General features: G+C 33.8%; 9 protein-coding genes across 9 annotated transcripts; 7 read left to right on the top strand and 2 right to left on the bottom strand.

Annotated features, from left to right (window-relative positions):
- Window positions 1-1,984: 1,984 nt before the first annotated feature.
- Window positions 1,985-2,779, top strand: MONOS_13802c2 (putative DDE superfamily endonuclease; the record flags this gene model as incomplete). The annotated part of the gene is made up of 1 exon (XM_067866539.1): window positions 1,985-2,779. The coding sequence occupies one exon, from the start codon at window positions 1,985-1,987 to the stop codon at window positions 2,777-2,779; it is 795 nt and encodes a 264-aa protein (XP_067719365.1).
- A 1,231-nt stretch (window positions 2,780-4,010) lies between these two features.
- Window positions 4,011-5,519, top strand: MONOS_5433 (putative DDE superfamily endonuclease; the record flags this gene model as incomplete). The annotated part of the gene is made up of 3 exons (XM_067875580.1): window positions 4,011-4,764; window positions 4,972-5,112; window positions 5,203-5,519. The coding sequence occupies 3 exons, from the start codon at window positions 4,011-4,013 to the stop codon at window positions 5,517-5,519; spliced, it is 1,212 nt and encodes a 403-aa protein (XP_067719364.1).
- A 1,085-nt stretch (window positions 5,520-6,604) lies between these two features.
- On the top strand, window positions 6,605-8,668 carry MONOS_5432 (uncharacterized protein). The gene is made up of 2 exons (XM_067875579.1): window positions 6,605-6,908; window positions 6,965-8,668. Exons 1-2 carry the CDS (start codon window positions 6,624-6,626, stop codon window positions 8,444-8,446), a joined length of 1,767 nt encoding a protein of 588 aa, XP_067719363.1. The 5' UTR covers window positions 6,605-6,623; the 3' UTR covers window positions 8,447-8,668.
- A 48-nt stretch (window positions 8,669-8,716) lies between these two features.
- Window positions 8,717-10,464, top strand: MONOS_5431 (uncharacterized protein). Its single transcript, XM_067875578.1, has 3 exons — window positions 8,717-8,753; window positions 8,812-9,402; window positions 9,484-10,464. Exons 2-3 carry the CDS (start codon window positions 8,816-8,818, stop codon window positions 9,788-9,790), a joined length of 894 nt encoding a protein of 297 aa, XP_067719362.1. The 5' UTR covers window positions 8,717-8,753; window positions 8,812-8,815; the 3' UTR covers window positions 9,791-10,464.
- A 2,417-nt stretch (window positions 10,465-12,881) lies between these two features.
- On the top strand, window positions 12,882-14,536 carry MONOS_5430 (putative Ubiquitin C-terminal hydrolase 3). Its single transcript, XM_067875577.1, has 6 exons — window positions 12,882-13,031; window positions 13,085-13,220; window positions 13,303-13,362; window positions 13,427-13,548; window positions 13,718-13,829; window positions 13,913-14,536. The coding sequence occupies exons 1-6, from the start codon at window positions 12,921-12,923 to the stop codon at window positions 14,293-14,295; spliced, it is 924 nt and encodes a 307-aa protein (XP_067719361.1). The 5' UTR covers window positions 12,882-12,920; the 3' UTR covers window positions 14,296-14,536.
- Window positions 14,459-15,471, top strand: MONOS_5429 (uncharacterized protein). Its single transcript, XM_067875575.1, has 4 exons — window positions 14,459-14,609; window positions 14,687-14,818; window positions 14,876-14,963; window positions 15,016-15,471. Exons 1-4 carry the CDS (start codon window positions 14,563-14,565, stop codon window positions 15,145-15,147), a joined length of 399 nt encoding a protein of 132 aa, XP_067719360.1. The 5' UTR covers window positions 14,459-14,562; the 3' UTR covers window positions 15,148-15,471.
- Window positions 15,431-16,643, bottom strand: MONOS_5428 (uncharacterized protein). The gene is made up of 6 exons (XM_067875574.1): window positions 16,507-16,643; window positions 16,390-16,457; window positions 16,211-16,344; window positions 16,075-16,157; window positions 15,905-16,029; window positions 15,431-15,836 (listed from the first exon to the last, which is right to left on the bottom strand). The coding sequence occupies exons 1-6, from the start codon at window positions 16,591-16,593 to the stop codon at window positions 15,671-15,673; spliced, it is 663 nt and encodes a 220-aa protein (XP_067719359.1). The 5' UTR covers window positions 16,594-16,643; the 3' UTR covers window positions 15,431-15,670.
- A 26-nt stretch (window positions 16,644-16,669) lies between these two features.
- MONOS_5427 (Autophagy-related protein 4 A (Atg4A)) lies at window positions 16,670-18,866 on the top strand. Its single transcript, XM_067875573.1, has 3 exons — window positions 16,670-16,726; window positions 16,802-17,946; window positions 18,075-18,866. The coding sequence occupies exons 1-3, from the start codon at window positions 16,708-16,710 to the stop codon at window positions 18,279-18,281; spliced, it is 1,371 nt and encodes a 456-aa protein (XP_067719358.1). The 5' UTR covers window positions 16,670-16,707; the 3' UTR covers window positions 18,282-18,866.
- Window positions 18,867-19,263: 397 nt separating this feature from the next.
- MONOS_5426 (uncharacterized protein) lies at window positions 19,264-24,015 on the bottom strand (the record flags this gene model as incomplete). Its single annotated transcript, XM_067875572.1, has 1 exon — window positions 19,264-24,015. The coding sequence occupies one exon, from the start codon at window positions 24,013-24,015 to the stop codon at window positions 19,729-19,731; it is 4,287 nt and encodes a 1,428-aa protein (XP_067719357.1). The 3' UTR covers window positions 19,264-19,728.
- Between the last annotated feature and the right edge of the window lie 122 nt (window positions 24,016-24,137).

Below are 24,137 nucleotides of genomic sequence, written 5' to 3'. Positions count from 1 at the left end.
TTTTAATCAAATAAGAATTTGATTTATCTTCGAATCTCAGAATTTTGATGAAATAAAATTGAAACGCACCTTGTTCATTTCATTAATAAACAATTGCAAAGTGCTTCAATCAAGTGAAACTCTTTTTCATCGAAAAAATGATATTTAAATTTTGATCAAAAAATTGATACATAATTTTTTGTGGTTGAATATATCTTCTTATAAAAAAGTTTGTTATCAGCCAACAAACATTATTGTGAAAATTCGATATTTTCATTTGTGTAATGGGAACGGAGTGTTTTTTATTAACTTTCATGGGATGAATTTTTGATCTGGAGCGACTTTTCAAAAAGAATGACCCATATGATTTAGATAGTGATCACAGAACATTATTAGCTGAAAAAGCAAAGCAGCGAAGAGAGAAAGAAATTGAGACAATTCAAGATCAAAGGAATAATAAAAGAATTGAAGCGCTTGAGCGAGAAAGATGCATTTCTGATGAACAAAATTTGATTTCTGACAATTCTCAGGCTTGGTTTCTTCCGAATCAATGGAAGTCAACCAATTTATTCACTCAAACTTCTACTCAACCTTTTCCTGCGTTTTCTTCACCATCTTCATCTTCTTCATCTTCCTTTTCATCTTCTTCCCAAGTCTCTTCATTTTCCAGTTTTGATCAATTATCTTCATCAATTCCTCTATCTCAAAATGAAAGTTTAAATGCTTCAGACTCATTAAATTTTCATTTTGCACAAACGACTTCCTCATCTTCAACTTCATGCAGAACATCTTTAGATATTTCAAAAAAAGCAGGATCATCAAAAAAGAACACAAATTCAAGTCCCTTGCAATCACTGCTAAGCCAGAAGTAATTATCTTATAATATTCTTAACAAATTTTTCTATAATATCAATTCACTTTTCAAAAATATTAAACAGTAGCTTTTTTATATTTAAAATATTTTTTTTTTTTAAATTGAGGAAAAATTATTTAAAAATATTCAATGAAAAAAAGCTGATCATCGATTTTTTCAATGTAGAGTCAATGAAATTAAAAATTATAAAAAAAAAAGTGAAAAGGAAATCGGGACGCGAAATAAACTGTCGCTTCACCTTTGTTATTAAACTCCTGATTGTCCCAATCTCACCTGCAATGCAGATCGTTTCATGATTCGGCTCGAAACACATTTTACACAAAAATTTTTGGATCATAATAATATTGTTTGATCGAAAAAAAAACCATGCACAATCAAAAGAATAATAAATAAATAAACACACCCTGTTGCGTTTTTCAGTCAATTTGTTCTAAACATTAAGTTTCATGAAACATGTTAAAAAATCAGATCAAAATGTTTCCATAATAAAAATGAAAAAACAGTGATCAAAAATAAATGAAAAACCGAATTGATTGAGTCAAAACCAATAAAATAAACAAAAAACGTTTTGACTTAGTCAATTCGAATTGACCCGCTCAATTCGTTTAAGTTCTACTAGAACTTATTCGAATTTATTTTGTTATATCGCATTAACTTTTTCTTTTTGGTTTGAGTTTGATATCATTCCAAAAAGATCGACTAAGTTCCAATGTGATTTTATCACATCCATTGTTTTTTATCATGGGTCCTTTTTGATCACAAAAATATTTACATATAAAGGGTGTGTTTGTTGTTATCATTTTTTGACTGTTTCGATCAATGTCTGAATCTTCACTTTTGAGTGTCTTAGAGAGAGTTGAAGAAAGAAATAAAATGCCTGCTTCTCCTGCTATCAAAGAAACAAAAAAAACCACTTCAATCATCGAAAGAGCTTTGAATATTTTGGACAACACACCAACTGCTTTTTTTCGCTTTACGGGCTTCGCCCGATTTGAGTTCGATTTGTTACTTCAACTTCTACAAAAAGAAATATCTCCTCATCGAGGAAAAGAAAAGGCAATCAACAATTTTTCTGATCAACTTTTTTTATTACTCACTTTTCTTCATCATGGTTCCACTACACTAACATTTATGCTTTCTTCTTCTTTTTATGACACTCAAAATGCAACAATTCGCCTTCTTCACAGAATTGCTGCAGACATCAGAGTGCCCTTGACTGATTTATTTCTCACTTTTCGCCCAGATCGTCTAGAAGGAATGAAGGAGGTGGGTCTTGTTTTGGATTGTACGGTAATTCCCACAAATCGTCCAGGTGGAAGGTTGGAATATGGAAAGAAATTTTATAGTGGAAAGCATCATATTTACTGTGTGAAGGTGGAAGTTGGTGTTAATCCTAGAATTGGTACTGCTTGTACAATTAGTCACGTCCAAACTGGGTCAACACATGATTTTGTCCTTTTCAAAGATCATTTACCTCAATTTGAGAGTCAATTGGGAGGAGCAAAGATACTTGCTGACTCAGCATACATTGGAGCAAGACCAGAATTGGGTGCAATAATCTCAAAACCTGTCGGAACACCCGAATTGGCATCCAAAAGAGTAATTGTCGAGCGATTTTTTGGGAGGTTGAAGACTCTTTTTGCCGTTTTCAGGCGTCCATGGCCATTTGAAGTGGAAAGAGTGGCGGAGTATTTCACAATTGCATGCTGTTTGACGAATTTTCACATCCTGAAAAATCCACTGACTGCAGTCGACTCAGATGCAAATTCTCGATTCATTGGATATTTGATGCAGTCACATGAGAAGAAAGTGGAAGCAAAGCGAATCGCTAATGAACGCTATCGAGTCAATATGAAGAAAAGATTGAATCCTGAAGCTCCAACACCATCATCAATCACAACTCTATTTTATTCAGAAGATAGTTAGACTTTTTTATTTTTACCCATATTAATGTTTATAATGTTTATTTTACTTGTTTTTATATTAACATTACCATAACTATGTTTTTCAGGCAATTCTGAAGCCCAAGAGCAGCGAACTGGGGAAGATCAAAGAGAAAAAGAAAGAAAAGATGAAAAGGAGAAGAAAGAAAAGAAAACTGTCGAAGAAAAGGAAAGGAGAGACGAAATAATAATCAACGAAAGAGATGAAGATGAAGAAAGAGAAAGAAACAGTGACGAATTATCAAGTTGGTTTTTACCAAATCAGTGGAGGTCTCTTCGCTTTCAGCAACCCTCATCATCGTCTTCCTTTCCTTCTGCTTCTTCCTCTAGTGCTTCAATAAAAGAAAAGAGAGTCAGCGAAACTCCTTTGCAGAGCTTGTTAAACCAAAGACAGTGAGTTTTTCTATTGTTTTTTATTTTTCAATTCACCTTGGTTACCTTTTTATCTAAATACAATATGATTTTATTATTGATAAGTTTTTTTGTTTAAATTTACATAAAACATATATAAGAATACAAGAAATTTTTATCGAATAACTTTATTTCATTGTTAATACTTAAAACAAAATATAAAAATATGAAATGAGTGAATTTGTTAAAAAAATATTATTTAAACATTCAGAACTATCATATTTATACTAAACATATAAAAAATATAGTTTAAAATGGTTAAAAGTTATTTATACTCGTTAAAATTGCATAAAAACATGATATAAATGCACTAAACAAAAAATAAACAAAACTCAAAAAACCGATCATAAAAAGTTTTAATTACATATAATAAACATACAAACAAAATGTTAAAACCTAACTCAAAATAATGGTGAAGTAATTTAAGAAACAAAAAAAGTTATGATCACAAGTTACAAAACAAAAAAAATTTGAAAATCCTCGAGTTGCCTGGAAAAAGATTGAGAAAATACCGAATTGAGCGAGAAACATTCAAAAAGTCACAAATAATTCGAATTTCTTCAATCAATTCGGTGCGGCAGGGAAAATTCGAACAAGTTCTACTAGAACTTCATTGATGTTATTTAATCAATTCTTCTTTTATTAATCTCGAAACAAAAAGTTTGAGAAAGAATGAAAAAGTTCGAATCACATCGATGTGATTGAGTCACATCCGATAGTTGAAATGATGGGAACTCGATCCTAAGAAATTATATTCAAAAAATGGGAAATATTGATCCGTGAACAACGTTGGTTTATCGCTGATGTCTCAAACATCATTTCTTGATGTCTTGAGTTCCGTCGAAAAGCGAAATGCAATTCCAGAACGAGTTGAAGTTGAAAAAAAGGAGACAAAAAAATCTGTAATTGATTTTGCAAAAAAGTTGACAGGTGAACCAATAACATCATATTTCCGATTAACAGGTTTTGCCCAGTTTGAATTCGATCTCCTTGTGCGACTTCTTAGCGATGAGGTTTCTCCCCACAGAGGAAAGGAAAGAGCAGTGAACGAGTTCAGAGATCAGTTATTTCTTTTAATGAATTTTTTGCATGATGGCTCTACAACATTAACTCATATTTTGGCATCTTCTTACTATCAAACAAAAAATTCAACAGTCAAATTGCTTCATTCAATTGTTTCAGATATCAAAGAGCCACTTACCCATTTATTTTTGACATTCAGAGAGAATCGCTTAATCGATATGAATGATGTTGCAATTGTTCTGGATTGCACCGTTTTACCAATAAACAGGCCAGGAGGTAGTCTAATGAATGGCAAAAAATTCTACAGTGGCAAACACCACATCTATTGTGTGAAGGTCGAAGTCGGAGTGAACCCTGCTGTTGGAACAGCCTGCACAATAAGTTCTGTTCACACAGGGTCCACTCATGATTTCACAGTGTTTAAGGAGCATTATCCGCTCTTTAAGGATCAACTGAAAGGCTCGAAAATACTGGCTGACTCTGCCTATATCGGGGCAAAGCCAGAGCTTGATGCAATTATTACTAAACCTGTGGGTACTCAAGAATTGGCATCGAAAAGAGTAATAGTTGAACGGTTTTTTGGAAGGCTCAAGACGCTATTTCCTGTTTTCCGGAGGCAGTGGCCTTTTGAGCCTGAAAGAATAGCAGATTATTTTATTGTTGCCTGTTGTTTAACAAATTACCATATTTTGAAAAATCCTTTGACAACTCATGATCTGGATGCAAATCAACGTTTTTTAGATGCTCTGACAATTGAGTATTTGAAAAGACAGAAGGCAAAGAACATTGCAAATGAACAATACAGAGTTAGAATGAAAAATAGACTTAATCCGAGCCAAGTTCCATCACCAAGATTAACAATTCTGCCTATTCAGGCAGATAGTGTGTTTTTTATTTTTTAACCCATATTGTTCTTTTTCATGTTATTTATTCATTTTTATATATTTATATGCCATAACTTTTCTTTTTCAGATGATTCGGATGAGTCCCAAGACCCAAAAGACGTTCAGATCCAAGAAAATATAACGAAAGAAATGAAAAAGAAAGTCTCATTGGAAGAAAAAGAGGAAAGAGACAAAAAAATAGAAAAAGAGAGCGAAATGACAAATAAAGAAAGAAAAGATACAAGAGATCAGCATTCCTGGTACATCCCTAACCAGTGGAAATCAACTCGATTATTTCGTTCAACGCCCAGTTCCTCTGCCTCTTCATCAACAATTTTATCAAATGCCTTAAGTCAACAACCAACACAAACACCATTGCAAGCTCTTCTCAAAGAAAAGCATTAAGTTTTTATTGTTTTTTCCTTTTCACATCATAGATTTTTAACTTTTTCAAAAATTAAACAGAAAGCTTTTAATAATGAGTTCTTGAATTTTATTTTAACTTTATTTTACAAAAAATATAAAAGAAAATACTGATATGCTATTAAATAACTAACAAACAAACAAAAATTGAAAATTTCATTCAGAAGAATATTTTTTCAACAAATGTTTATATTCAATCGATAAATACATCAATTTCATAAAAATAAACACGGCAATTCAAATTTATATTGAATATTGTCGAAGTCAGTGTCAGGATATCTGGTTTATATGTTATATTCAAAAGAAGAATCAAAATTGAACATATTTTAAAAAAAAGTAAATTTGAAAGTTTTCAAACTGATATATAAACCTTCTGTTTGTAACACGCTTCTTATTTTCAAAGTGCTATTGAAATAACTGGAAAACAAAAATAAGAAAGATCACATCATAAAAAATAAAATTCCCCAACTGGACACGAAAAAGTTAAAGAAAGGTTCGAAAAGTTAAAGAAAAATCCAAAAAGTTCTAACTAAATCGATGTGATTCAGTCGAATTTTCGCGATTCGGAAAAATGAATGAAGTTCTTCTATTCTAGTCCTGGTGGTGCAAAAGGAAAGCATATGGCACTTTTAGCAAAAACTTGCCGTGATCCTGGTTCAATTCCAGGTTGGGACATTTTTCTCGTCTCAAAAACCTTTTTTATCCCATTTATTTTTATCCAATCATTTGCCTTTTCTTTGAAACACATAAACCAATTTCATGATAAGAATAAATCCAACAGATATTTTTCATTGAAAAAGAGAGTTTAAAAAATGATAGAAATAGAGAGAAAACTGAAAAGCAGACTAATTTATTTTTTTTTTTTATTAAAAATGAAAGAAAATTCTTATTTTTCAAACTTTTAACAATAAAATAACATTGAGAAATATCAAAATTTGCATGTGTAATTTTTTAAATTTAATATTAATGATTTTTTTTATAAAAATTTATGATCATGATTTATTGAAGTTATCAAAAAAATAATTATGTGAGGACCCAGTATTCAAAGAAATTGAAATCGATATTATATGCAGTGTTGATCTAGAAATGTTGTTAGCGTTTCTATTTTCTCTTTCACTAACTTCTGGTTTGTTTTACCAGAAAGGTGAAACTTTCAGCTACAAGTATAATTCTGATGTAAGAACAGTTACAACTTCCGATTCTAATGAAGAAGAATCAACTCAAATTAATATTAATTGTGATGCAAATTTTAAAGTACTCCAAGTAACTTCAAAAGGCGCATACATCGAAATGACAGTTAACAACGTGCAAGGAGTTGTTGGAAATACAGAATCATCAGAGAATACTGTTCATGACTCAGATGTTGATTCTGTGTGATATTTGATCATTTATTATAAAATTAATTTGGATTTTGTCTTTTTTTAAAGGATTTTTCAAATCCATTGTACTTCACTCATTTGAATGACGGTACAATTCAAGATGTTGCTGCAGATGAAGACGATTCAGAGGATCAAGTTGCTCTGAAAATTGGCGTTGCATATGCCTTGCGCACAAATATTATTGCACAATCGAATTCTGATTACGAATCAGTGAATGTTGTTGATCCACAAGGTTCTCATTTTGAATATTTCCAAACTGAAAGCGATGGATCAAGCACAATTGTTAATTCACATTACACTGAAGATGATTTTGTTGCATTTTTGGATGAAGGACTTTCTGCAAAGAATGTTAGTATTGATGCATCAAATGTTAGACAAATTATGAATGACAGAATTGTTTCTTCAAAATCACAAACTTCAATAAACTTGTACAAAGATGTTGATGATGTTCAGAGCAATGATGAATCAGCTGCAACAATGTTTGTTTACGGAACTACTGAATTGAACAATTTCGCAATGGGAAATAGCGAAGAAGTTAACTTTGAATTCCAATCACCAGAAGAATTTATGCAAGCGAACGGACATCTTGTTAAGGTTCCATATTTAAATTATGCTTATTATCTTAATAGAAGACCAGAGATTGAAGAAGAGGAAGAAGATCTTATTGAGTCAGATTTTATTGATGGAAAAATGGCATGTCCTGGAGATACAGATGTTTGCCGTGGATTTGATAAATCATATACATTTGGAAACAAAAATATTGGTCTGAAAATTTCAGCAAGTGCAGTTGCTGCAGTTAAGAAAGGATGCAAACTTGATGGGCCAAGAAGTTATATTGCTGGTGCATATGGTGATATTGACATCTTGATTCTTGGAAAAACGTTTTCAGCTGCCCACGCCTATGCAGAATACGGTCAGTTGTATGGATCACCAACCAGAAATGCAATCGAGTTGTCTTTGTTTGGTCATGTATTCTATCAAAAATCCTTCCCATGGCTTGATTGTGTTGATAGAACAATCACACTTGCAACATGGAATAAAGATTTATCATTCTCTTATTCAATCATGGTTTATGTTGTTAAGATTACATTTAAAGCAGGCGTTACGTTCGAGTTTTCAGCAAGCTTGCATTATTCATTGTGTGTCCAGCAGCTAACAGCATCTGTTCAATTGATTCCACGTGGAAAAGCAACAGCTCATGCTGGTGCAGAGGCATCTGTTGCAGTTGCTAAAGCAGGAATAACCCTTTCAGGATCAATTGCAGAACATCTTGATCCAACTGCATATGTTGATGGAAACCAATGTCGCGTTGGGTTCTATATGTATGCAAACCATGAACCATATGATGTCAGATTTGAGGGATGGTGGCAATTGAGAACAAAGATTAAGGTCAAGGTTAAGTGGCACGGTTTCAAGACAAAGGTTAAGATCCAATGGGGATGGGGAAGCAAGCACTCTAAGACCTTCTGGCACCATTCTGGTGGAGGTTCTCGCTCAAAGTTGGTCGATGTTTACTATCAAGCAAAGTAGTTTAGTTTCTATATAGTTTCGGAAGACATTGTGTTATTTTTTAATGTTGTTCCAATTTTTATTATAGTTTTGTTTATCAACATGAGTTATGTTGAATTAATTATTTCTTTTTATTTTAGGGAGTGAAATTTAGTGAGTTTTAAGTTGAATTTAATAGAGCTCCGAAGATTAAGATGGTTTTTTATTAAAAACATGAAAAAATAAACTTGAATTTTTGAAAAAGTTAGTTTTGAGAAAAATATTAAGCAATGGTTTCAGATCGTTTTAATTTCGAACTGATTCCTTCTTCGTACAGTTCTATTTCTTGGTATGCTAAGTTCTTTTGTGATATTGTGTTAATGACAATATTTGAAACTATCTTCAAGCTTTATGCCTTTTCATTTTGTTTGCGAAAATGAGAAAGAAGGTACTTTGCCATCTCCTATTTTAACTGCTCGAAAAAATTCGACTCAAATATCTTCTTCAGCTTTTGATAAAAAGGCACCTTTCTTTGGTTCTTCCTCAAAAGTGATTTTAAACCGTTGTATCCGCTGTTTTCGATGTGGAGAAGTTGGGCATTCATCTGACAAATGTCCATTAATTTCTTTCCAAATAAAAAGAGAATCCTTAAGTCAGCTTTGCTATAAATGTGGAGAGCCAGGTCATCTGAGCTGCAATTGTCCAAATGATGATAAGCGAATATGTTTTTTTTGCCATTCAGTTGGTCATGTTGAAAAACGTTGTCCACTAAAGAAAAAGAGCCACAAGGAATGGAGAAGAAGGCGACGTCAAGAAAAGTCCAGAGAAAAGCTACTTCTGAAGTGTAACAAAACACAATATAAGGATAATTTTTCAGAAAATTCTTCAACTGTGGTTACAAAAAAATTAAGAGAAATTCATATGTTACAAAAACAGCCATACGTTTCAAAACCTTTTCACGAAGATGTTTTTCATTCCATGAGGTGCATTGATTTTAGGTTTTACTTTTATTAGCAATAAATATTTGCTTGATTTTTTTAATATGTTTTTCTTTCAAAATAAAAATTTATCAATTTTAGCGTTTCTTCACATTCAGAAAATATTTCACAATCAGATCCGTTTCAAGCGATCAGCGATTCATGCTCCAATGAACGTATTTTACATATTTTTACACCCGATTTATCGTTTTTTGATGCCATTTCTCCGAGCACGGGCTTTGCTGAAGAAGTTGGCCAACAACCTTTGTGCCAAGAATCAACAAAGGAAGAAGATAAAGAGGTTTCTCAACTGTTGGAGATCAGTTCACTTTCCATGGCAAGAAAGAGAAAAGATGATGATGACGATGATACGTATGAAGAGGAGAAAGAAATGGATTCCATAATTTAACCTGTATATAACCTTTCTATTTGTCAAATATGCTCTAGTTGTATGATTTATTAAATGTCTACTCATTATTGTATGATTATTCAGGATATTTTGTTCTTTTTTGAATTTTGAACAGTTCTTGTAAATGATGAAAAGGTAAATTTTTTTTACAAATTTATTTATTATTAATTTTTCTGCAAAGTGTTTGGAAAGGTTTTCTTCGAAAAGAACTTCTTTTAATTTTATTTTATGTTTTTTTAAGTACAATGAGTGACCAATTCTTTTGCGCTTACATTTTAATTTTTAAATTTTATTTTTAATGTACTTTAAATAATTTCTCCTTTTAAGTGGAAACTTTTTTTTATGAAATGTTATTTGAAATTGTTCGCGCTCTTGTATTTTCATAGACCTTTTTCATATCTATAAGTGATATTTGAAAATAGTTAATAATTGTTTATTGGAATAGATTAGTTTTATTAGATTGAATCAAATGTGATTTTACTCAATCAGAATTTTGATGTTATCAAAATTCGATAAAAATCACTTTCGATCAACATTTTTCGGTTTAACCTTTTGGGTTTGATATATGCATTTTTTGAAGTATTAATACTTTCTGCAAACGAATTTATATTAAATTTCCCACTTTTTTTATTCGCTATCAAAATGAAAAATACTTTCTAATTTGAATTGAATAATTCAGTCCAAAAATTTTTATATCTTTTTTGAATTGGGACAAAATTTATTGCTTCATGAATTTTGTTCCACGCTATATTTTCAAATATTTTTCTCATTTTCTAAATTTCCCTTTATTGTTATGCATGAGAATGAAAGTGTTATAATTACATGATTGCAGAAAAAGTTTGGAACAAATCTCGTTTTTTTTCATTATTGCTAAAATTTTGTCCCAATTAAAAAAATTGTTTTCAAGAGTTTTTATGAGTAAATATAAATAACTATTATTATTCTTGTTAAAATAATAATTTTAATTATTGCAATAATTATTATTATTTTTTTTTCTTATTTTTTTATTTAATAATTTACAAATTTTCAAATTTTGTTTTGTTTTGTTTTGTTTTGTTTATATAAATTTGTATTGAAATTTTGTCTTTATATTAGTCTTTATTTAGGTCATTCTTTTTGAAAAGTCGCAAATGTTTAATTTATGAGTGAAATAAAAATGTTCCTAATTTGATGATTTATTGAAAAAACTCAATCAGATTTTTTATGCATGCACATATTCTCACATCGAATAGGTTTGTGAATTCATATTCTATATGTCATTAAGATTTCAGTATTAAAAGATAAAATTGATCAAAAAATCTCCAATTTTGTTTAACCCAAAAAAAAAAAAAAAAAAAAAAAAAAAAAAAAAAAAAAAAAACATTTGTGATTTTTCATGGAATGACCGATATTTTAGTTTTTCTTAAATTGATTGGGACAATATATTTGATTTTTGGCATTTTCATTGAAAAATTATGCACTTTTGATTAACTTTTTGGTTCAAAAAATAAAATTAAAATGTGTTCATTTTTTGACATTCATGGAATGTCACAAAACATTTTGCTATTATTTCAATGTCGTTTTTTGACAGATATGAAAACAAACTTGTTTTGAGATATGATGAAGTTTTATAATGTTATGAGCGAATCGATTTTATAATGCTAAGTGCACAAAAAGCTTGAAAGTCTGTATTTTCCTCCATATTTCGTAAAGATGTGCCTTATTCCTCATGGTTTTGATCTGGGTTGTAACTTGTTTGTTATTTATTTTGAAAGAGAGGTTATATAGGGGTGAGAGACACATAAAATCAAAAAATTGCAATAGAATTATAGTTAGTGTTAATAATTGTGATTTGTTTCAATAACTGCGCACAGTGGCATTTTCTCGCCAACAGTTGATAGTTGCTTTTTGACATTTAATCCAATGATTCTCTCAATGAATATGAACTAATATGAATAGTTTTAATCACAAAACCAATAAAATGAAATTATATAAAAACAATTTTTTCTTTTCGGAGTAACTCGAAGAATCTTATTTTTCCGAGTTTTTCCGAAAATAGAAAATGCAATTTTCTTGATTTTTAAGAGCAAGTTGTTTCATTTCTGTATATCTTATAAGTTCATATTCATTGAGGGAATCCTTGGATTAAATGTCAAAAAGCAACTATCAACTGTTGGCGAGATAATGCCTCTGTCCGCAGTTTTTGAAAGTGTCCACCATTATTAAACACTGACTATATTTCAATTGACAGTTTTAAACTATCTTCTTTTTCCAATCACAAACACAAAATATTTATATTCTGAAATGAATAAACAATAACTGTTTTGAATGTTGTTGAAGTGAATAACATTGGTATTACAAATTGGGTGATTATTTTGGAAATCATATTTTTTGGAACAAAAAATATCTTTAGAGAATTTTCTTTTGAATGTCAACAAATGAACACTGAAAAGTGAACAGGCATATTCAAGACCTCTTAATTTTTTCTTCAGATAATTCATTTGTTTTTGAAACAGTTGTGATAATATTGGCATTTGAATATTGAATTTCTTCTCAAAGGAAAACAATCTTTGAAAAATCAACACCCCGAAAAAAGTTTCGATTTCAAAAATAATCACCCAAATAAAAAGTCACAAAATTTGGAAAAATCCTTAAAAATTATTTTCGAATTCATAATTAAAATATTCAATCATACAGCACAAAAAATTAGACTAGACATAAGCAATCATGTTTCGACAACTAATATGATCACTTATGAGTGATAATGAAAAATTTGAAAACTGTGTGATTTTTTATTGCGAAGTAAAATGGAAAAATTTTTTTGTTGGAATAATCTCATACGAAGACTTTCAAGAAATCATCAGACAGATTTTTTATTTTCATTTAAAATGCGGGAAAAAATAGTTTAATTATCAATTTCAAAAATTTCCAAGACTTAAGGAATTGTTAGAATATTTTTTCATTGGATTTGAATGAAAAATTTCTGCTCAGACAACATGATTGAATGAATTTCATTTCATTCTATTGCTCGGTATATTTTTTTGTTGCGTTGGAAGCGATTCAATTATTCTTGACATGATTTTTTACGAAAAAGCAACACTTCACTGACCATAACTTTTTTGAGTTTTTGGAAGAATACCATTTCATTGAAATGAGCTGGCTCCCACTTGAATCAAATCCTGATGTACTTAATGACTACATGCACTCACTTGGGTTATCTCATAGGCACATTTGTGTTGATGTGCTTGGCTTTGAAGATGAGGTTTTTCATATTATCTCAATTTTTCTCTTCGCATCAACAAATCTCATATATAGCTTCTTGCATTTGTTCCTCAACCTGTTCATGCTATTTTTTTGCTATATCCATGGGATGGAGTTAATTTCAATCCAGATACACTTTCAAAAGATAGCTCCATCCTTTTTGTAGATCAAGACCCAGAGATTGGACAAGGTTAGACGCTCTATGTTACAAAGTTGACTGACGCAATCATGCTTTGCGATAAAATTACCTTCATATTTTAAAAATATAATAGCATGTGGGACAATTGCGGTTTTGAATGCTCTTGGCAGCAAAGAAGAGAGCTTAAAATTCAGTTTGCGAAGATTTCAAACAATTACATCAAATAAATAACACTTATGACATCACAACTTTGATAGGAGAAGATTCTTTTTTCACTAGATTTTTTGAACGAATGAAAAATGTTCCTGCTGGCCAGAGGGGAAAGGAAGTTATGAAAGATAAAGAATTGGAAAATTCACATTCAAACGCAGCTAAAGAGGTATATTCATCCCATCTTTTTGTTGATTTTAGTTTTATTTATATATTTTTTTGAAATATTTTTTTGTTTTGCTTTTGGAATAAAAATTTCAACAACTTGCATAATAAAAACAATTAATCATTATGCCAACATCATTCAAACACAATTGCACAAACCATCAACTTTTTAGGGGCAAACAGCGCCTCCAAACGAAGATGAATTTGTAACAACGCATTTTATATCATTCATAGAAAAAAACGGGAGGCTTATTCAATTGGATGGACTAAAGCCAGGACCTGTTGGTATGGTTGCTTCAACTGCAAAAAAAACAAAAAATTGCTTTGAAATTTTATTTTGAAAATTATTTTTGTAACGTGTGCTAAAGATCTTGGAGCGTGCCCGAAAGATGGTTTGTTGAATTCATCTGTAAAAGAGATACAAAAAATGATTGAAAAATCGAAAGATCAGACAAATTTCGGGATTATTGCTTTGGTAGACAACGAAGATTATCAGCCAGAAGATGATGAAAAAGAAAAAGAAAAAGAAAAAGAAAAAGAAAGAGAAGAAGAAGAGGAGGGAGAAGGAGAAGGAGAAGGAGAAGAAGAAGAAGAGGAGGAGGAAGAGAAAGAAGAAGAGAACAAAGATAATAATGATAACGAATCAACAAAAGATAAAATCGAAGGAGAAAAATCGAGCAGCATACAAGCATCAAAGACATTTGAAAAAGAGGATGACGAAGAACAGGAAGATTTGGCACCTGATCATTAGTATCATCTTTTTCTGATATGAGTAATTTGTTTGAATAATTTTCTAAAAGAGGATAAAAAAGAAAGATCATAGAAAGTAGGAGCGATACTATCACTTGATCTTATTTTTTTACTTCTTTATTTTTCATTTTTCACAATTCATCATTTGTTTTATTTTCACCCATAAACATATTTAGTAAATAATTTGGGTTTGACTTCCAAAATCTCTGATTAAATAAAAGAATTTAATTAAATATTTTGAATAACTTAATACTACTTTCAATGAAAGATGCTCACACCTCTAAAAATTGGAATACTTGCTTTTTGTGCTTCTTGGTATGCATAAATTTATTTTTGTTCAAAATTTTCGTTGTAAACAACATAAAATGAAACTATATAACATCACTTATTAGTGGAATTGCCGGATGTATTGTGGGATGTGCTGTCTCGAATAATTGGTGGCCGATGTTCGGGATGATATTCCTGCTTTTTGGAATCTTTATGCTTGTGGCCTTTGGAGCAAAATATGACCCAGATTCTTCAGGGTTTGATCAAATCTTCTTTTATGAACATAATAGATATTTATATTCGCTTTCATAAAGATTGCATGTGTACTGGCTTTTGTATGTTGGAACATGCCTTCTTTTCAGCACAGTTGGATATGTGATTGTCCTTTTTGTAGAAAATCATGTGTGCACTCATTTTCAAGAACTTTTTTAAAGCTTCTATCGAATTTATTCAGAAACATTCTGTGGGTAATTTTGTACCAAATCTTCTTGGATATCTTGTTATGATTGGAACATTATTTCTCTATATTTTCCTGGATTCTAAGCAAGAAAGTAGTAATGATGTTCCCTACTTTCAATCTTTTTGAGATATTTGAGATTTTTAAGTTTCATTTGTTTGGAAAACATTTTTGTGAATTGAATTTATTTGATGTATAACACTAAAAATTTCTTTAATAAATGATTTTGATCTATTATCATATTTTCCTTGCATAACAAATCATCATATTGAAAAATACAATATGAGATAAGAACAACTTTTTTATTTTTTCATTCATTCTTTTTTTTTTTCACTTACGAATTTTGATTGCACAAGCCGATTTGAAGAAAAGGCTTCGAAATTATTTTCACATCATTAAAGATTTCCAGACATTTTTTTGTTGGAAAAAAGGAGAAAATGCTTTGTTATTTGACATCACGATTATTCGAAAATGGTATTAAATTTCGAATAAACTATCTTTAAAAAAAAAAAGCATATTTATAAATAAAGAATCTGCATTGTCACATATCAAAAAAACGAAAATAAAAACACTTTTAAACTCATTGTACAAGTCATAACAACAAATAAATCTTTAGGAATAAACTCTTCTCTTTTACATTAAATCTACAATATTACTTCAAATAGAAGTATCCCATATCCAATCCTCTCATAACGGTTCCACATTCACCAGCCGTTCCGAGTGCAATTGCAAACGATTCAAACTCTGCCTCTTGAACATGGATTCCCTGAAAACCCTTTTCCAATGCTTCTTTGTCCGTATCACATCCAAGTGAAATGCTATAAAATTGGAGACATATAAATAAATAAGAATTGTTGAATTTTATTTAAACAATTGCTTTTCATACTGAGGTTCAAATTCTTCATAAACGTTTGGACTTCCATATTTTTGAACATATTCAGTTTTACGTCTTCGTTGTTCTGGATCAGGAAGATCTTTTATCCATCCAGGAACTGGTTGATTTGGCTTTGCCTAAAAAAAAAAATCACAAATAATTAGTAAATATCAACTGCACACAAATTGGTAAGTAGAATCAACAATCGTATTACTCAATTGTTTAATATATTTTTCAATCGATGTATTCCACATGACATATGTTCCTGAAATATGCAAAACATTCCAAGAAAAGATCCTAAAAACGAGGGAACAAAACCTTCTCTATATCCATTGGCTTGTGAAATTTTCCCTTTTTTCATTGTTGAAACGGTTTGCTTTATTTTTTGAATCATGTCTGGAATCTTATCATCTTTAAAATCTGTCATATAAAGTGTTATATGAGGCTGATGACTAAAATGAAAATATGGAAAATCATATCAAATATATAATGAATACTTTGTTTTAAAATTAATTCTTAATGTTTTGTCAATATTCCTCATTCCTGTGTTATATTCATCTGCCATCTAAAAGTTCAAAACATGAAATTATTATCAAAAAACGAATTGTGCAAACATTTTCAAGGGTTTTCCCCACTTTGACATGAATATTTATAACTTTTGAATTGGCCATTGCTAATAAAATTGAAAAAAGCAACAACATGATTTTGCAACTTTTCTTCAAAAAATAAGGAATTTAATTATTATTTTATAAAGGTTACAATTATGATCATTTCACCATAATAAGTCATTAAAAAATTATCAGATCTGTTGCTTTATGGAAGTACGTGCCGATGGTTTGATATTTTCTTTTTCAAATGAATTGCTTAAAAATTATTGAAATTTGTGTGTTTGGACACAACATGAAATAGGTGCCAAAGGTCTCATCTACATGATGGGAATGAGATACACAAAAAAGGAAGATGACTCTCCTGATTCATACCTAAAATTTCGTGAGGATGAATACTCAAGATTTTTATTTACATACAGAAAAAATTTTCCTCAAATTCATAATTCTGGAAAGACTTCTGACAAAGGTTGGGGATGTATGTTAAGAACAAGCCAAATGCTTCTTGGTGAAGCACTTTCAAGATTGTACCTGGGAAGGGGATATCGTGTACCGAAAGGGCATAAAGAAGAAAGTCCAAGAGCATTATGGCTTCTCAGACTTTTCCTGGATATTCCTGATCGTCCATTTTCTTTACAACGTATCTCAACACGAGGGCAAAAGTACGACAAACGTATTGGCTCATGGTTTGGGCCCGGAAATGCAACTTATGTTCTTCGAGATTTAATGAGAGCTTGGAACCATGAACAAGTTCCGCTTCGTATTGTTGCCATGACAAATCAGTCAATATACACACGCTCTGTGGAACATATTGCGAAGCGAAGGCCTTCGTCATCATCATCGAATAGTCAGGTTTATCAGGACATTAGATTTCCATTCTTTACTCCAACTCCACTTCCTTCCTATACTCCACCCGATGGGCAACCAGAGCCAATGATTGATTCATTTTTCCGCATGATAGCAGCAGCTTCGTCATCACCACCATCACAGACACAGTCTCCAGGAACCCGTGGATCTCCCACTTCATTATCAACATCAGCTTCGAAGGAAGAATCAAAAGATGCAACCTCAGAAGGCGATGCAAATTCTCAGAAAACCAACGAGTCTGAAGATGCTTCTTCAGATCGACCATCATCATCTTCAACTCCTTCATCCTCGTCCTCATCCTCGTCCTCAGAAAACTCTAGCAGCAGCGAGCCCGAGTCTATCTTTTATCCAACGCTTCTTCTCGTGACGTCGATGCTTGGCACAAACAAACCAGCACCGAACTGTGTGCGGCCTGTGGCGCATATGCTCTCTCTCCCATGGTCTGTGGGGTTTATTGGCGGGAAACCAAACTCGTCGTACTATTTCTATGCCACAAGAGAGGACTATGTGTACTATCTGAATCCACATCAAACACAACAAGCTGTGTCTGACCCCGATTTGTCTGTACCGTTCTCAACAGCAGTTTGTTTCAGGAATATAAATATTTTTTAAGTAATAATGTATTTTTTTTTTCTGAATTTTATCATTTTCCCTTCATCCCTTCATCTTTCATTGATTCCTCGTATGTTCCCCCCTTCCCCACCTCCAAGACATACCACGGAGGAGGGCTTCACCAGAAAATGAAGATTTTGAAGCTAGATCCATCTGTCTGCTTTGGATTTCTTTTCCAAAATGAAAAAGAATGGAACGACTTCAAAGCAGAAATGAAGAAATATCCGGACCATCAAATACTGTTCAGCATCGAAGACAGACGCCCAGGCTTTGTGCAGAAAGACACAGGCGAATTTGAACCGTAAATGCGAGTAAAATGAGATAAATCACTAATTCAAACATCTTTTCTTCATTCTCCCCACTTTTCATCCCTCAACGTCTCTTCTTTGTTGTTCTTCCTTCATTTTTTATATTATATTTTTTTCTTTAAAACGTTTTGATTTTTTCTGTTATTGTGCTGTTCTTATTGCTTTTCGAGCTATTATTTTTTCAACTTCATATCATGTTTCGTTTTGGTTTGCTTTTAATTTTTTTTTTGATTTTCTACATGTTATAATCTAATTATTTTTTTGTTGTTGCTCTCTTTAGATGAAATTTAAATGTATTTCGAGGCCTCTATTTCACTGTCATTGTATAACATCAACTTATCTCGAGAACAGGAACTTTCTGTTTAGAATATTTGTCAGTTAGAAATCCTCGTTTGACATATGGTTTTCTTTTATTCTTTTAATTCAGTCAGACTTCTTTAAAATATATTTTTTTTTATTAATAGAGTTTTAATAGTGATTTTCTATAACCAACATTTATAATTTTTTTTAATTTTTTCTAATTTTTGTTCTTTAAATGAAATATCAACTCACATTTCTGACAAAACACTTATATTCTATTTATTCTTTTTTGTCTCCGTAATTCTTATCACTCTCTTCATTTATTTTGAAGAGCTTGACGATCAATCACGGATTTTTTAATTTATCACTTGTTGAGCAGTTTTTCAACCATCCAGCACCGTTCCCTTTTAGAAACGCATGATGTTAATATTTGAAAAACGGACTCTATTAACAAGTGGATGTAGAAATAAGTAATTTTTCGTTTTTCATTCTTTGGATTTATATTCGTTCAAAATAGCATAAAGAAAGGTATTGATCGAAAGTTATTCGAAAAATAATAAACAGTCCTTCGATATTAATTCTCAACTGAAAATATTAAACAACAAGAGGTTTGTTTTTGTTGTTCGCCTTTAATAGAAAAAGTCAAAAAAAATTTTTTTGAAATTAATAATTGATTTGATGATTCTACTTTTATTTTTTGAAAGCAAATAACAAAATGTTTTTTTCAGTGAAATGATAGCATTTTACAAGAGGAAATAACACGCATAAATAAACGATGTGAACGACAGATTCCTTTCTCTCAGTATTTCTTAACAAAAACTCAAACTTGATTAATAAGTGTTATGGTTTTGCCAACAAAAACATAAATCAACAATGAATATCTAACAATTACAGAATTCATAAAAACAAACAAATAAATAATCAAATAATGTTAACGTTTCATTGAAGCATATCATTATCAACTTTTCTCGAATTATTTCCATCAATTTCCTTCTCTAATTCCATTCTCTACGCTTCCAAAATAATTCTTCTCATTTCATTCATTTCTTTTAATTTCTTTCTGTTTTCTCTATTTTCTCTGTTTTCTCTGTTTTCTCTGATAGAAACTTTACGTTTTTCTTTCAGAAGAGCCAGAAAGAAGCTTTCAAACAGGCAGATCAGAAACAGAAGAGCTGAGGGTGTTGTGCTGAGGAGAAGGCAAAGAGGAGGAGGAAAGAAGAGAAGAAGAAGAAGAAGAAGATGATGATGAATGAGAAGAAGAAAGAGGGGAAGAAGAAGAAGAAGAAGAAGAAGAATGAGAAAGAGAAGAAGAAGAAGAAGTTAAAGTTATGCCGGCAAAGCAACCAGCAGCATGGGAAGAAGAAGAAGAAGAAGAAGAAGAAGAAGACGTGAAATTATTTGAAGTGGTAGAAGAAGAAGGAGAAGAAGGACGTAAAGAGAATGAAGGAGAAGAAGAAGAAGAAAGAATAGCAGATTTCTTTCTTTTGTGTGTTTTGTTCTCTTTTGAGTCAAAAAATGAGTGAAGGTCAGAAAAGAAGTGAAAACGGAGTCTTTTGAAGGGAATTGGAAGAGAAGGATCGTCTTCAGCGAGAGAAGGAAGAGAAGAAGAGGGAAAGGAAGGGAAAGAGGGGGAAGGAGAAGAAGGAGAAGAAGAGGAAGAGGAAGAGGAAGAAGAGGAGGAAGAAGAAGAAGAAGAGCCAATCGAAGAAGTGGTGTGTTGAGAAGAGACAGAACAACAAGAAGGAGAAGAAGGGGTTGTTGGGAGAGGAGGAGAAAGAGATGGGAGAGGAGAGGGAGAATGGGAAGAAGGTGGATGAGGAGAAGAAGGAGAAGGAGAAGAAGAAGAGGAAGGAAAAGAAGAAGAAGAAGAAGAAGAAGAAGAAGAAGAAGAAGAAGAAGAAGAAGAAGAAGAAGAAGAAGAAGAAGAAGAAGAAGAAGAAGAAGAAGAAGAAGAAGAGGAAAAGGAAGAAAGAGAGGAAGAGGAAGAAGAAGAATGATGCATAACATTTAGAGGAGAAGAGAATAAACAAGAATTGTCCTCTTTCCATTCGTCTGACTCGTCTGAAGAGGAATCTTCTGTCTCTTCCACACAGAACAGCTCTTCAATCACATTGTCATCTGCTAATGAAGAAGAAGAAGAGGAGGAGGAAGATATTGAATTATCAACTTCTTCATTTCCTTTCTTCTTTCCATTCCCTTCTTCTTCTTCTTCCTTATCATCATCTTCTTCTTCCTCTTCCTTTTCTCCCTCTCCTCTTTCTCTTCCTCTTCCTTCTCCATTTCCTTCTCCTTCTTCTCCTTCTTCTCCTTCACACAGCGCCCTCAGCTGCCTCTTCTCCTGCACATAGATCTCCTCAATCATCTTCAGCCTTCTTGTTATTTCTTCTCTTTCTTCTCTGAAATACTCCACGTTCTCTTCCACCTTCTTCACATACCCTTCAAACTCCTCTGACATCACAAACACATCATCCTCGCTGTATCCAACTGACAAATCAGCTGCTTTGTTCATTTCCTTCTCTTCTTCTCCTCCTCCTCTTTCTCCTTCTCTTTCTTTTTCTCCTTCTCCTTCTCTTTCTCTCTCTCCCCCCTTCTTCTTCCCCTCCAACCTCTCCTCCTCCCTCTTCCTCTCCACTTCCCTCCTCCTCTTCTCCCTCTGCAGCTCCCCCAGCACTCTCCCTGCCTCCTTCAGCAGCCTCAAGTGCCCTTCTCCTCTCCTCTGCCTCTTCCTCGCATTCCTCCTCCTCCTCCTCAACAGCCCCGCCTGCGCCTCTGTCTTTCTCACCGTCGCCTTCACCCTCTCCCTCTGCGGCCCTTTCAGTTCTTTCCCCATCCTCTCTATCTCCACAGAAAGCGCCACAATCTCTTCATCCAGCTGCCTCCCCCTCTCTCTCAGCAGCTCCGCCTGCTGCTCCTTCTCCTCCTTCTCCTCCTGCATCTTCCGCATCGACTCGCTCACAGCCTTCGCCCCTCTGAAGTTGTGTGCACTCACAGCCACCTTCTTCTCTGCCTCCAGCCGAACCAGATGAACCTCTTCCATCTCCCTCGCCGTGTGCTGCAGCTGCTCCGCCTGCGCTCTGCACGCCACTTGCTCCACCACCAGCTCTTCCCTCTCCCTCTGCCTCCTCTTAACCCCTTCCCCTCTCTCTGCCAGCACGTCCTCTTCCCTCTCCTCCTCGGCTGCTGCCTCCATCCACATGCGGAAGAGATGCTGTGTTTCTCTTTCCTCTGCCGCCACCCTCGCCCTCTCTGCTGCTGCCACATACGCCTCCACTTCGAGCACATTCAACACCCCTCTTTCAAACACCCCCTTTGCCCGTGCTTCTCCTCTTTCCGCGTTCAAATGTGCCATCCCGCTGTCTGCCCTCCGGAGCATCGTGGTGCACAGCCGCATCTGCTGCTGCGCCTCTTTCTGCGTCTTTTTCGCTGCCTCCAGCTCGAATGCATGCTTCGCCTCAGACGCCGCCAACCTCCTGTCAATCTGCTCTTCTGCCTCTTCAACGCACTGCAGCCTCCCCTTCAGCTGCTGAATCGCCCTCAGATGCGCCTCGATCTCTCCTTGTATCCCTTTCTTCTGCTCCACCAGCACTGCCTTCTCCTCTTCCACATGGCCTGCGTCTGCATCGATCACCTTCCTCACCTCTGCCACCTCTTCGTCTACTTCTGCCAGCTTCACCGCTGCCTCCGCCTGCTTCCTCGCCGCAGTTGCATGTTCCCTTTGCCAATGCCCTTCCTCCGCTGCACACTGCGCCAGCACCTCTTTCACCCGGCTGCTGATTCCCTTCTCCCTCTCGCTGCTCACCTCTTCCAATGCCACCTGTGCGTTGTCTCTTTCCTCCTGCTCTTCTGCGCACAGCGTCGCATGCAGAAGAAACACATTCTGCAGCTGATGCGCCAAACTCCCTTTTTCCTCCCGCAGCGCCTCTTCTTTCTCCCTTACGGCTGCTATTTCTGTGCTCAGCTGCTCCGCACGCTCGAAATCTTCCACATTCGCTGCCTCTTTCTGCTGCTGCTCTAACTGAAGCACCCTCATCCGCCCATCTGACAGCGCTGCATCGCCCTGTGTGGCTATCTTTGCATACAGCGCTCGCTCTTTTGCAGACAGCTCAGCACGTTTTGAGTGGAGAGACTGCTGGGCAGAGGAGAGGAGGGAGAGGACGGTGCGGCTGGAGGAGATGACGGGGTTGAGGGTGAGGGTGAGAGGAGGAGGAAGGGGAGAAGGAGAGGAGGAGGAGGAGGATGATGATAATGCTGTAGTGGAAGAAGAAAAAGAAGAAGAAGAACATGTTGTTGTTGTTGTTGAATGAAGTGGTGAAATAGAAGAGGAGGAAGAAGAGGAGGAAGAAATATGAGGTGATTTTGTGGTTGATGTGGTTGTTGAATGTTGTGATGGAGATTTAACATCGTTTGCATTTCGAACAAGAAGTTGCTTCGCTGAGTTGGTTGGAGACTTAATTTCAGAAAAAGAATGAGAAGAAGAAGAAGAAGAAGAAAAAGAGAGTCTTTGAGAATTGTCTTTTGTTATTTGTTCGGCTGTGCTTTGTGCAGCTATTGTATTTTTTATGAACTCTTCCTTTTCAGAACTCATTGGATATTTCGCTGACTGATCGGTTTCTTCACTTAGAGAACGAGCAGCAGTTGCAGAAGTTGAAGAAATGGATGCATTTGTCGTGTTCTTCTCTGCTCTTGCATTCGTTCCAGGATTTGTAAGCTCTGCTGAATTTCGAGCTGGAACAGGCATTTCAGATAAATTGGATGAAATAACTGAATCATCAAACGAAGTCTTTGAAGAAGTGGATGCGCGAATGGATGAAACATGCTCGTTGTATTCTCCAGGCTTTTCTTCACAGATAGCTACATTTTTTGACTTTGATTCTACGATTTCGTGTGTAGAAGTGGTTGTTGAGCAAATATGCCCAATTGCTTTCGATGAATTTTCAGAATCTTTGTTAAATGAAAAATTTTCCTCTTCTTTTTCATTGATAGAATGCTCAGCGCTAGCTATGCTTGAACAGCCTCCAGAAATTGAAGAATTACTGAAACTATTTGAAAGTCTCACCACTGGCTGTATATTTGCTGTAATTGGGAGTGCTTCAAAGTTTGTTGCTAATCCATTATTAACATTGCTTGCTGTAGATTGATCCGGCAGCTTAGAAGAAAATTTTGGATTTGACGCAACCGAAGAAGTTACAGATACACTTTTCTGAACTTTTGAGGATTCATTTGCCTTAGATGCGTTTGGCACTTTAATTGGTACTCTTTTCAAGGTATACAATGGAATAGGTTTATCAGGAGGAAGTTGCTTTGGTGAAGCAAATCTTTCTCCTCCAGGAACAAAACGAGGAGGACGCCGTCTTCTGGGTTCAGAAATTGCCGTAGTTGAAGTTGATGATTGTACATTTGCTTTTAAAGGTGTTTCTGTTTTATGCATCATGAATATAAACAGATAGAAAAAATATATGTTCAATTTATTAAACAAGAACAATTCTTCATTCGCAAAACAAAGCAAGTGATATATCTACCTTTATCGGACATAAAAAAATGTTACAAGAAATA

The sequence above is a fragment of the Monocercomonoides exilis genome, assembly GCF_001643675.1.
Source record: "Monocercomonoides exilis strain PA203 chromosome Unknown scaffold63-433378, whole genome shotgun sequence".
Lineage (NCBI taxonomy): Eukaryota > Preaxostyla > Oxymonadida > Polymastigidae > Monocercomonoides > Monocercomonoides exilis.
The sequence above is the reverse complement of the archived record's forward strand: the minus strand, read 5'-3'. Positions and strand labels throughout refer to the sequence as shown.

What these genes read in the sequence shown, in the direction of transcription:
- MONOS_5432 (XM_067875579.1), top strand. Translation starts at nt 6,624, where the DNA reads ATGTTGTTAGCGTTTCTATTTTCTCTTTCACTAACTTCTGGTTTGTTT. An exon ending in ATGACTCAGATGTTGATTCT is followed by an intron (nt 6,909 to 6,964) that starts GTGTGATATTTG and finishes CTTTTTTTAAAG; the next exon opens with GATTTTTCAAATCCATTGTA.
- MONOS_5431 (XM_067875578.1), top strand. Translation starts at nt 8,816, where the DNA reads ATGCCTTTTCATTTTGTTTGCGAAAATGAGAAAGAAGGTACTTTGCCA. An exon ending in ATGAGGTGCATTGATTTTAG is followed by an intron (nt 9,403 to 9,483) that starts GTTTTACTTTTA and finishes TATCAATTTTAG; the next exon opens with CGTTTCTTCACATTCAGAAA.
- MONOS_5430 (XM_067875577.1), top strand. Translation starts at nt 12,921, where the DNA reads ATGAGCTGGCTCCCACTTGAATCAAATCCTGATGTACTTAATGACTAC. An exon ending in ATTCAAACGCAGCTAAAGAG is followed by an intron (nt 13,549 to 13,717) that starts GTATATTCATCC and finishes TCAACTTTTTAG; the next exon opens with GGGCAAACAGCGCCTCCAAA. An exon ending in ACTAAAGCCAGGACCTGTTG is followed by an intron (nt 13,830 to 13,912) that starts GTATGGTTGCTT and finishes CGTGTGCTAAAG; the next exon opens with ATCTTGGAGCGTGCCCGAAA.
- MONOS_5429 (XM_067875575.1), top strand. Translation starts at nt 14,563, where the DNA reads ATGCTCACACCTCTAAAAATTGGAATACTTGCTTTTTGTGCTTCTTG. An exon ending in TATGACCCAGATTCTTCAGG is followed by an intron (nt 14,819 to 14,875) that starts GTTTGATCAAAT and finishes GCTTTCATAAAG; the next exon opens with ATTGCATGTGTACTGGCTTT. An exon ending in TCCTTTTTGTAGAAAATCAT is followed by an intron (nt 14,964 to 15,015) that starts GTGTGCACTCAT and finishes GAATTTATTCAG; the next exon opens with AAACATTCTGTGGGTAATTT.
- MONOS_5428 (XM_067875574.1), bottom strand. Translation starts at nt 16,593, where the DNA reads ATGTTGTTGCTTTTTTCAATTTTATTAGCAATGGCCAATTCAAAAGTT. An exon ending in TGGGGAAAACCCTTGAAAAT is followed by an intron (nt 16,458 to 16,506) that starts GTTTGCACAATT and finishes TTGAACTTTTAG; the next exon opens with ATGGCAGATGAATATAACAC. An exon ending in TTGATTCTACTTACCAATTT is followed by an intron (nt 16,030 to 16,074) that starts GTGTGCAGTTGA and finishes TTTTTTTTTTAG; the next exon opens with GCAAAGCCAAATCAACCAGT.
- MONOS_5427 (XM_067875573.1), top strand. An exon ending in CTGTACCGTTCTCAACAGCA is followed by an intron (nt 17,947 to 18,074) that starts GTTTGTTTCAGG and finishes CCCACCTCCAAG; the next exon opens with ACATACCACGGAGGAGGGCT.